Genomic DNA, 12212 nt, shown 5'->3' on the forward strand with positions numbered 1-12212 from the left:
ACGCAATATATCGATCCCCGAGAAATCGATTGCTACCTGCCGATACGGCGGGTAGTGAAGACGTAGCCTCAGACAACTGGTGGCTCTCCTAGAGCTGAAACAGCCATTACAGCTGTAACTGCTTTGCACAGGCCCCATAGGAATCACCACAGTGAAAGCCTTAGAACTTGATATAGTCTGGACTAGCCAGGTTGGCCCTCTGCTTTACTCTCTTCACCAATCCCATCCCCCATCATGTCCAGAAATGCTGTGGCATCGCTAATCTAGCAGAAGGCAGGGAACCAGGTTCTGTCGAAGGAACCGTATGAAGAGAGTGGCTACTGCACCTCCTATCCAGTGTTGGGTGAAAGAGAGGTCAAATGACTTCACTTTATAATACACAACAGGTGGTCACCCTAAAGCGGAGCCCTTATTTAGATCCTGATTCAGAAAAGCATGTGAGCGTACTCAAACGCAGGACTGCCAGCATGTCCTAGTGGATAGAGCACTGGCCTGGCACTCAGGAGACCTGGGCTCTAATCCTAAGTCACCCCAGAGAAAAGCCATTTGAACTTTCCCGTGCCTCAGTTTCCCCATCTGTAAAATGGGGAATAATGATACTGTTCTCCTTTGGAAAGTGCTTGGGGATCTACTGATGACAAGCTACGTGTTCATTATGTGTTCAACTTTATGCACATGCTTAAGTGCAGTCCTGAAGCCAGGCTGTGGCACTTAATATTCCCTGACTCCAAAGGAGTTAAATAATGGATCTGATAAAACATGTATTTAAACATTAATACTGCAAACAATCACTGTGCTCGAATATGGAATTCACTATCCTCTGGGGGAAACATGCTGTAGAAATAAGCTTTGCCCTGGATTTTAGCTCCCTTTATAGCCCTAAAACAGAAGCTGTGACTCTACTTCAGTGAAACACACAGCTTCTCTCGGGCACCAGCCTCCCCCAGGCTCACTGGACACAGCTTTCACCACTCAGCGCATGCACTTTTAATGCTTATTGGGAATTTTTCCTAACCAAACTAAAGCCCTGACTCAGGGCGACCAGAGGAAGGAGAAATTCAGTCCGGCACTGGTTTATAAACAAACCACCAAGAGACGGTAAGTCATGAAAGGATAAAAAGACGATTGACTCAACAAAACAGAGTTAAAGGGAAAGAAAGTAAAAACGCTGAAGGATGGTTCATGTCAGTCACTTGCTGCCATGGTAACAATTTGGTTTTCAACAGATGAAAAAGCAGGGAGAAGGTGGTCAAAGAGCAGGTGGGACCTTTTCCTCTGCAACTCACTGACATTTTTCACATGGTCTTTATGCTGCTGAGCAGTGAACGCCTCCTCCACTGGCCTTTCCACTGTGTGTGTGGCATGGGGTGAGGGAGGTGATGTTCGGATTCAGGCCCTATGGAGACAGAATCAGGCTCTGAACAAGGGACTATTCTTCAATGTGTAGCAAGGAGTTTCTTCCACTCCCTCCCCAGTGGGGTGGGCAAACCCCACTAGAGCAGGGCAGGAAGGGATTAAAGGTCCCTGTTGGGGCTGCAGGGAGAGGCCAGCCGCATCCCACACCACTTGCTGACAGCATCGGTCTATAGCCCAAGGCAGATAAGAGCAAGTGGATACGCTGAGCAGCCTGGAACTGGAGCCCCTGGAAGCCGGCCAGCTGGTGGTTAACCTGTCTCACTGATCTTATTTGTTAGTGTAATCAGAGCCCAGGCACGAGGACTAGATCTTGGAGCCAGAGTTGCATGGAGGCAAGCCAGGGCCCTACTGTGCTGTATCTCCCCTCCTCCCTCCACCTGCTGGCCCTACTCCCACACCGTGCCCCATTTCCATCCCAGGAAGCAGCAGCAGGACCTCTACCCCCACTTCCAGAGGCCCCCCGCCCCCACCAAACTTACCCCAGCTGCTGGGTGGGCCCTACTGGGGTAGTGTGGTAGGGCCCCCCTCCCATTCCCAAGCAGCGGGGGTTTAGCCTGAACAGCTCGGAGAGATGAAAGGGCAGCGCACACCTCTTGGATCTATTGCTTCAGGCTGGTCTCAAATGCAGACAGAGGCAGCAGCGTTGGTTACACTCCACTCGCCGTGCCAGGCTTTTCTTTACAGAGATGAGGGCCAGAGATTTCCTTTTGATTTATTTTTAAAGCTGAGCACCTGACACTCCCATGACTTCAGGTGCTGGGCCCCTCGATACAAATCCAGCCCCGCCTGGGACAGGTGGGAAAGTCACCTACTTCCATCCTTCTTTTAAGAACCTATTTTTATTTAGCTATTCGGAGTTTGTGGAAGGGAAAGCTCCTCGGACATGTGTAGCGCCCAGCACAGTGACTTCCCCAGTGACAGAGTCTGGCTATTCACATCTCTTTAAAACATTTGTCATCCTGCTCTCATCTGGCGAGGAAAGGTCTAGCTCACTGGGAAATTAGACCCTAAGTGGCTGGGTTCTGGCTATTTATTCACAAGCCGGCTGAAGTGCAACATGCAGATCTCCCCAACTTCCGTGCAGAGCCAATAAAAGGAGAGGCTGATCTCTCTTGCTACCTGCAGTCCTAAGGGGGCTCCTTCTTGGCATGGAGCACATGCTGCCTTGCCACCCAGGGCCATCTGCAGCAGGGGAAGGTCAGGGCGGAGTGGCAGCAGCTGAGCAGAACATTCCAAGGCGATTCTACCTACACAGGGGCCATCTAGGGAAGCTGCTGCCCCTGCTCCAAACAGGATCATTGTGAATCACTGCCTCTGCTGCTGCCTGACAGTAAGCATGCTGGGACCTGAGCTACCGAGCACCGCTGGGCCTGAGCTGTTATTCAAGGAGCGACTCCATTGGGATTTTGTCTTCTATCTGCACTTCAGAGACAGGGTAGACGGGGGATTAGGATTCCTGAGTCCTCTCACCTCCCCTGTCCCATGCAGCCAGTGAGAAGTTTGCCTGAAGTAAGTAACAGGGTGGCTGCCGGAGAAAAGACAATTAAAGAAGTTCCTGGAGGACAGATCTGTCAATGGCTATTAGCCAAGGTGGTTAGTGACCCCCCAGGTGTCACTAAACCTCTGACTGATAGAAGCTGGGACTGAATGACCAGGGATGGATCACACACAGTTGTGCTGTTCTGTTCATTCCCTCTGAAGCATGTGGCACTGGCTTCTGGCGGAAGACAGGATACTGGGCTAGATGGACCGTCAGTCCGGCTGTTCTTATGTTCTAATCTAAAGATTTCCAGGAACAAAAGCACTAGGAGCAGCAGATGGGCTCCACCAGCGTGTTCGGAAACAGAGCAGGTGCCACGACTCATTGTTCTGCTTGGCTGCAATCTGTACCCAGCCAGCAACGTCTCCTCGGTATTGTCCAGCCGTGTATCCTTCACCGCACTAGAACCAAGGGCAGTTGCAGGGCCTCGCTGTTCCCCTGATCCAAGTGCAAGGAATGCAGTAATCACAAGAGACAGTTCCAAAGGTTAGGAAGAGGATACATGCAAATGATTATGCCTCAGCAACAACAATAATCTTTTCCATTCACCGTCACAGCACGCGCTAGTAACTGAGCGCAGCGCAGGCTGCATCCTCTTTGGCGGTAATGCCTTCGCCACGGGCTTCAGTGAGCCAATACAGCAAGCTCCTCTCCCAAGCCCTCTGCCTGCCCCCAATCTCTTCTGAGCAGGAGGGGTGGGGACTGGATTCACAATCTGTCCAGCAGAAATGTCTGAATTTGGCCTCTGCACACTGGAATCTGGGTCTAATTCAGTCCTGTGCAGAGCAATGGCAGGAGGCCAATGCACCACGTATGTCCCATGTCAACCCACACAGCTGGGCGTAAGTGATGCAGACACTTCACGCAGACTGTGCCGTGGTGGACTGCAGCCAGCAGCTGACCTGCCCTTTCAATCACACAAGGGCACTAGACAAAAAGATACTTCTCTCCCCAGCCCCTCATTTAGCTGTTCCCTGTTCGAGTAGCCCTGTTCTCCCCTAGTTCCCTACCCATGTGTATGCTATTCCTCTTCCATCCGTTTTTATCTCCACGCCCTTTGGATACCAACCTCATTGCTCTGCCGGCTCTCATAGAATCAGAGAATATCAGGGTTGGAAGGGACCTCAGGAGCTCATCAAGTCCAACTCCCTGCTCAAAGCAGGGCCAACATCAACTAAACTCTCCTCCAACTCTCCCCCTCCCTCAAACCCCCTCTGCTCCACAGCGAAGACTAGATCTCGCCCTACTCACTTTACCGCTCTGCCTTGGGTCAGGCTCTGTTTATTTACGGCATCTCCTCCACTCTGGGCTCCATTCCCGACTGCCACAGGCTTCCTGGGCAATCTGGGGCGAGTCACTTAGGGCAAAAGGGCTTACCTGCCTCAGAGGCCTAAGTCTCATTGACTTTCAGACTCCTGAATCAATTGAGTGCTTGTGGAAAGCTTTGGCTCTTAAATCTTTTGTTCCTCAGTGCAATGGAGACAGCAATTCCTTCCCTTCCAGGGATGCCACCAGGGTGAATTAACTGGCGGCAAGGTGCTCAGTATGCAGACTTTTCCAGCACACAAGTTGATACTCCAGGCTTACACTGGCAGCAGACAGAGCAGAAACTGGGCCTCTGTGAACTAATTTGAAAAAAACAAACTTTTTTTTCCCATTTGTCCTTAGGATCAGCAGTCTCCTTGCAACTATCCAAAACAGGCAGTTTCACTTTCTTCTGAGGACACACAGGAGCAGCTGCTCTACAAATCGGCTTGAAGAATAACTCATGGGCTCCAGGGATGTACACTCAATGCAAGTCTTTTGTTTTATTGCATATTGCCATCTTAAAAAATGTACAGTCTCATAACATACACAGCATTTCCTGGCAGCTAAACTACTAACATTCTTGCACCTAACTTGATCGACTACTAAGCGAAGAAGGTCCATGACATATACTTCAGTTTACAAGTAATTTTTTCCTTTTTGGCATTATTAAAAAAAAAATTGTAAAATACACACCCAAGAGAAAAAAGAGTGGCTACTGACACCAGCACCTGTTTAAAAGTAGCTTTCAACAATGGCACATGAAATTACCTGCACACGGTCTTTTGTTTGGAAAGAAAACTAAATGGCAAACGCAGCCCAATAACCAGGCTGATGGAAAACAAGAATGATCTGGAAGGGCAACTAAGCCCCCAAGCCTCCACTGGAACCCCATAGGGTGAAGCCTGAGAGCATCGCACGGCTACACAGGCTGTGGAAGCGGGATCCCAATGCAGGACTGCAGACCTTTTCGAATTCAAAATGCATAATTCTAGCAAAACAATTAGCTGACCATTCCTCAGATCAGACATGAGACTCCCCCGCCCACCAAAAAGAGTCCATTCCCTAAATTGTGTCAGCACAAATTTCTTAATCCATAAATAGAAAATACAAGTAGAGGCACTTTAGTTAAGGAACAAGAATCACCATTAAACTTTTTTTACTCCCTTCTTCTTCTTAAAACAAAGTGCTTCACTCCCAATCTTTGAAAATTTGCAGGTTTCGCAGTTGCTTTGATAATAGGAGGTGCAGGACTTTACCGAGCCGTAAGTTTGTATTTATACACTTTTTTATACTTACAGTGCGTCGAACGTTGCAATGAGGAAAAACAAAAATCGTTAAGACCACAGCTCTTGACAACTCTTTTTAAAGTGACACTTCACAGCTTTCAGAAAGCACAGAGACCCCGGGCCGGCTCTAGGTGCTAAGAACCATATTTTTATACAAGTTACTTTAAACAGCACATTTGCTATACAGTACATATAGGAAAAATGACATCCCAATCCCACCAATACCCATTGCATGAAAAACTTATTTCGAATAGTGTTACTATCTAGTGCAACAGGGACAAACTAATCTCTCCACAGGAAAAAAGAACAAAAAACCAAAAAGAGCATAAGAATATTGATGGTATAAAAGAGTTTGTTGGCTTTAAAAAATAAAACCACCACAAATAAATAAAAACAAAAAGTAACAGTCTTCCATATATTCTGTATAATTTAAGAATATTAAGTGTTACTACATTAATGGCATTTACTTTTTATTTTCCAATTTTTTTAATTTTTTTTTTTAATTTATGTATTTATTACTTGTTACTAGTTTACTCCCTGAGAGCTTTGGGTTTTTTTTGGACTGACATTTTACAGGTAGTTTTGCTTACAAATTTTAATGACAATATATAAACAGCAAACCACTTGAAAAAGTACATTGTTAAGAGAGAAATATTTCTTGGCATCATTGCTACTGTATGTCCGTTAAAAACAAGGGGCCCGGTTCAAAGCCCACTGAAGTCGATGGGGGCCTGTCCATTGACACAATGGGTTTCGGATCAAGTCCTTTGTGCATTGGTTTACATGATCTTCAGTTCGGACCTACATTTAGGTTATGTCTACACCAGAAAAGCTACAGCAGCATAACTGCAGTGCTGCGCCACTGTAGTGCTTCAGTGTAGACACTCGCTACGACTACCATCACTGTAGGTAGTCCATCTCCTCAAGAGGAGGTTGCTAGGCCAACAGAAGAATTCTTCCATTGACTTAGAGCTGTCTGCACTAGGGGTTAGGTCGGCTTAACTACATCGCTCAGGAGATTTTCACACCCCTGGGCGACAGTTTGGTTGACTTAACTCTTTAGTGCAGACCTGGCCTTACAGAGGATACAGTTTGTCCCACTGAATAGAAAATGGAAAAAAAATGACAACACAAAAAGTTGATGCTCTTTGTCTCAGCAGAACCCCTCCCTCCCCCGCTTCCCATTTGTCATGGGCAAGAAAATGTCGTAAAGGTAGAATTATGTCTATGTATTGTTATAGCAATAAGCACACTGTGGTCATCTGTCTTGAGCAAGAGCAAGGGTTGCGGAAAGAGAATTAAGTCCAGTGCTTCCCAAAGACAACTGAAAAGGGATTATCAAGGGAGTGCGCAGTACGGAACTCACCGGAACCCGCACAAGAGCACAGATGTTCAAGTTTTGAATAATAATAAAATGGATGGTTTCCACTTGACTTTTTCCTTTTTCCCCCCAAACACACTTCAGACTGTGTGCAAGGCGTTCCTAGCAGACTTTAACATACTGTATTCTTACACCACCACTACGGTCTCCAGGCTGGTCCCCAGCACTCCGCGATGACACCCCAACACCAGTGGTTCAGTGGCGCTATTTTTGTTTCTCTCTATGCTCTCCGACATCAGTTACACCAAGGTAAAGAATTCCAAAAGGGACACCAAGTAGAAAATATTTCTCAATGCCTTTGTATACTACAAGGAATGTTTTTGTCATCTCTTTCTCAGGAGACACAATGTTGTGCTTGTGCACCAGAATAACTACTTTTTGAACAACGTGGTTGAAGGAAAGAAAATGGAATTTGCACTCAGTGACCAGTGTCTATATATGTGTTTGCGTGGCACACATATATACACTGTCCTGCTTGACAGAGACAGACACTTCTATTCTCCATACATATCAACAACCAGACTTTTTATACACACAACACACACACACGCGCGCGCACACACACAGAGTGTGCCACTGTTTCGGTTTGAATTACAAGGCAGTATAATGAAAAATCCTAGCCACTTCAAAAAGACTGCTAATCAGTTTTCTAAAAAATGTTTACAAAACCAAAAGGATCAGAAGTTGAGTTTAGTGACCGGCCTCTCACGGCTGCTGTCCGTCAGCTGGTTAGTGATGCGCTTGCGATTCCGTTTCAGTTTCGAAAGGTCTTTGTCAAAGACTTCACCTGACCGTAAAGCCGAAACGAGGTCGTCAAACTCCCCACCTTCCTCGCTGTTTTCTTTAGCCTTTCTGGCCTTGCGTTCCCGGTCACGCTGTTCTTTCAGCTAGAGAGGAACCAAGCAGAAAAATAATCCAGCTCGTTTTCTGTAACACATTGACCTGAAAGGGATACAATTTAAGGCCTTGTTTTGGTTTTTTGGCCTAGTCTACATTTAAGTAATTTATCATCATCACTCTGTGGGTGGGGGGGGTGATTTTTTTTTTTACCTCAAAATGGTTACATTGCTACAACCACTTGAATGGATGCATAGTACAGAGGTGACTGAGTGGTGTGTTATTCACTTCTTCTCAAACTGGAAAGCTACAGCAGTATAAAGCACATACATCCCAGTATACCTGAATCCAGAGTACGGGGCTGTATTGCGTTAACAATGGCGATATGGCTAAAAGCAGGACAACCTGCTAGTGTAATAAGCCTTCAGGTATCACTGTGACTAGAGCTATGTTGCTCTAGCAGCACCTTTTGGAGCTCCCTGGTCTGCAGTGCCTGCGTGCTGCACCTCCCAGAACCAGACAGTATGCATGGGAAGTGGGCCCTCTGCATAACATACCCTTTGGAGCTGGCAGCACGCGCCCCTGTCCGTGCCTGGCCTGGCCGAAACATTGAAATGTTCAGGATTTCAATACTGAAAAAAGATCCCCATTAAAGGAAAAATTCAGCTAACATTCCCTCATCTTCTGATCAGTGATTGAGCTAGTCAGAGACACACTTTTACACATTTCAATGGGAGGAAGGAAAAAAAAAAAAAAAGAAAAAAACTGATGGAATTCTTTCTGTGTTTTCAGCCAGGCCTGGCAATGCTGGCTGAATGCAAGGGGCAGGAGTGGAGACAGCCAACAAAGACCACAGCCCTCTCTGTCCCAGAGCCTATTTGGGGTGATCTAAGCTCCTTGGGGCACTAACAGGGGGCAGCCTTTGTAGGACGGAGCCCCACTCCACAGCGATCTCATCCTTGATTTAAAAACAGAACACAAGTGCCCCGGAACCAGTGCACGTTCGATAGCTGGCCAGCAGACGACGTTATCCATTTCTGTCACTGCTTAACAGCTATGTATATTGGTGGAATTCCAGTACAGTGACTGTAGTAACATGGCAGGCTTCCTATGCATGGTGCAGCAACATCACACCGCCGGCATTGCTTTGGAGATAACAATCCCGGTTTTGTCCTTCTCTCCTATGCAAGAGGCTCAGGCATCTCTGCTCCGGCATGCCATAGTGACTATCAAAACCTTTATACCAGTTATCAGAGCTGAACACTGTGGGGCCAAATTTATCCTGGGGGCAAGCTCGATAAGGTCTGTGGAGTTGAGTATCCCAGTAAACTCGGCTCCTTTTCCCCCCCATCAAATCACGAGAGGACATATAGGAACAGCTGTACTGGGTCAGACCGAAGGTCCATCCAGCCCAGTATCCTGTCTACCAACAGTGGCCAATGCCAGGTGCCCCAGAGGGAGTGAACCTAACAGGTAATGATCAAGTGATCTCTCTCCTGCCATCCATCGCCACCCTCTGACAAACAGAGGCAAGGGACACCATTCCTCACCCATCCTGGCTAATAGCCATTGGTAGACTTAACCTCCATGAATTTATCCAGTTCTCTTTTAAACGCTGTTATAGTCCTAGCCTTCACGTACTGAGAAACTGAGTCTGTAGCATCTCCTGCCTATTGAGATGGTGACCCGTCCACAGCAGGGAACTGAAGCCTCCAGGCCTCTCATAAGGCGAGTCTGAAAAAAATTTGGGGGTTGTGGGGGATAATCAGCTGAACATGAGCTCCCATGTCTTCTTAGTGTATGTGCCACATGCCTCAGGTGGCACGTGACCAGAATTCATCACCAGTTGGTCGTCTGGTTGGATCATTAGTTTCCCTGGCCTGGTCGTTGATGGGGAGTGTGACACGAATGCTGATCCATGCCCCCAGCTCCCACTGTGATACTGTGGCCAAAAGAGCTAATGAGATCCTGAGATGGATAAATAGGGGAATCTCGAATAGGAGCAGAGTGTCTGTATTTGACACTGGTGCAACTGCTACTGGAACACTGTGTCCACTTCTGGTACCCACAATTCAAGAAGGACGTTGACACACTGGAGAAGGTTCAGAGAAGAGCCTCAAGAATGATTCAAGGAATAGAAAACATGCCTTACGGTGATAAGACTCAAAGAGCTCAATCTATTTAGCTTAACAAAGAGAAAGCTAAGGGGTGACTTGATTACAGTCTATAAGGACCTACAAGGGGAACAAATATTTAATGTATTCTTCCATCTGGCAGAGAAAAGTCTAACACAATCCAATGGCTTGAAGTTGAAGCTAGACAAATTGAGACTGGATATAAGGCATACTTTTGTAACAGTGGGAGTAGTTAACCACTGAACAATTTACTGAGGGTTGTGCTGGACTCTCCATCACTGACAATTTTTAAATCAAGCTTGGAGGTTTTTCCTAAAAGCTCTGCTCTAGGAATTATTTTGAGGAAGTTCTGGGGCCTGTGAGGTCAGGCTAGATGATCACAATGGTCCCTTCTAGCCTTGGAATCTATGAAACATCTGGCTTAATGCAAGATTTCACTTCCATAGTTTCCAAAGGCAAAATTGTTGTGCCTGGTCTGAAGTCATTAGGGACTGTACGGAGCGCACTCTATGGTTTCTCTTAAAGCCACAGGGCCCTTTTGACTCTGCTCCCTGGAGCAAAATTGATTATGCTTTGAAGAGAAGCAGTTGGCAGTATGTACTATTCGTATTACAGCTGCAGTTAGAGGACCCACCTGAGATGGAGGCACCATTGTGCCGTGGCTGCACATACACAGAGGTAGAGAGATTCCCTGCTCTAGTAAGCTAACCACCTAAATCAACAAGGATGAGGGGCCTGCCCTGGAGATCTCACAGTCTAAACAGACAAGGCACGATAGGGTGGGAGAAAGCAAGTCAGTATAATCTCCATTTTACAGCTTGGAAACAGACTCGGAGAGATGAAGTGACTTGTCTGTGGTCACAGGAAGTCCAGGGCAGAGCTGGATAGGCTGGACTCAGGTCTTTTGCACCCCAATCCAGTGCCCTATTCACAAGACCATCCTTCCTCTCAAGGGGAAGACACAGACCTAGGCGGTTTCAGGTGGGATTTCCAAAGGTTCTCAGCATATGTGTATTTGTTCCCATTGAAGTCACTGGAAGTTCCACCATCCATGTCAATGGCAGGAGAATTAAATCAAGATGTAGAACTTCCGAAGTCCCACCCCACAGTAGCCCTGAGGACTGAAATGAATCCTACATTTCCGAGCACATGCTAATAAAACAGTCACTATCTTAGTTCCTCCCCCCTTCTCCTCCCTGTCTAGATCCTGAAGCACACACTGACATTGACTTAACCATGCCTACAGTACGAGCACTGAAGATCATAGTGAGCAAGTTCTCCTCAAACCTGTGCTTCCATGCGCGCCCGACGCTCCTCCTCCTCCTTCCTTTTCCTCAGGTTTTCATTCTCCTGCTTGGCCTCAGTCACAGCTTGAAGAAACTGATCAAAGATCCCAAAGAATTCATCCGGCTGCATTTTGCTCGCGTCTTCCCCAAAGTGCTTCACTGCCTTGGTAAACTGGGGAAAGAACAGAAAGGAGTAGTTAAGTAAGCTAGTGAGAATCCACTGAACCAATAAAATCCTTTCCTGAAAACCATCTGCCTGACAGATAGCCAGAGTAATATTTAAGGTGATATTTGATGGAGCGGGAAATTAAAGGGGAAATGATTATCTATGAATTCAAATCTCAGTTTTAAAAAAATAATCATATTTCATCTTCTGCTCATTAATCGATGGCTTTTAAGCAAAGATTTTCCAATGGGCTGTTCCTTTAAATCATGTAAGAAGTTTTACACTCCTGTTTCTGATTAACAACCTTTATTACCTAACTCAGTTTTATTAACTAAGCAGTAGTAAAAACAAGGAAGCAAAGTACTGTGGTGCCAAAGACTGAAGACATAAAACTAACAGTAGACACGGCAGGGGCAGGAAACTTGCACTTTTAAGTTTTCTTTGAAGTATTTTTTGGGGGTATTATTTATTGTTGCCACATGGTTCAATATTGAAACCAAATGTGTTAGTGAAGCTTTTAAAAGGCATTTATTATTCAGTCAGAAACCACGTGAGTTAGAGGAGTATGAAGTTTGCAAGACCTATAGTACCATTCATGGACAATGAATGTGATTATAGCAACGCGATAGCTAAGGTCGACGCAAGACTTCCATTATATGCCCCTGCTTCTAGGTGTCTTTAAAACTGATAGAAGTTGTCCTTTGGCCTGAAGTTCCTTGTGCTTATTTGCAGCCGGGGGAGGTGGGGGAGAGGAAAGGTGGGGCAGAGAGAGAAAGAACGTGTGTAAACCTTGTTAAAATTGTGATTGTACATTTTTGAGATTATTGCGCTTTAAAAAAAAAAATTACTAGTTACTT

At 46.2% G+C, this 12212-nt stretch overlaps 1 protein-coding gene across 3 annotated transcripts in view; it reads right to left on the reverse strand.

The window, feature by feature from the left end:
* Positions 1–6014: 6014 nt before the first annotated feature.
* DAAM1 (dishevelled associated activator of morphogenesis 1) overlaps positions 6015–12212 on the reverse strand; it is a 177984-nt gene continuing 171786 nt past the window's right edge. For 2 of the 3 annotated variants that reach the window (XM_032782372.2, XM_032782371.2), the window contains exons 25-26: positions 11191–11361; positions 7516–7818 (exon numbers count right to left, since the gene is read on the reverse strand). In XM_032782372.2, the coding sequence (XP_032638263.1) occupies positions 7609–7818; positions 11191–11361 (381 nt within the window). In that variant the 3' untranslated portion in view covers positions 7516–7608. Of the gene's footprint in view, positions 7819–11190; positions 11362–12212 lie in introns of all 3 variants that reach the window. The other variant, XM_032782373.2, reaches the window with a different exon arrangement.

This window comes from Chelonoidis abingdonii, chromosome 4 (genome assembly GCF_003597395.2).
Source record: "Chelonoidis abingdonii isolate Lonesome George chromosome 4, CheloAbing_2.0, whole genome shotgun sequence".
NCBI lineage: Eukaryota > Metazoa > Chordata > Testudines > Testudinidae > Chelonoidis > Chelonoidis abingdonii.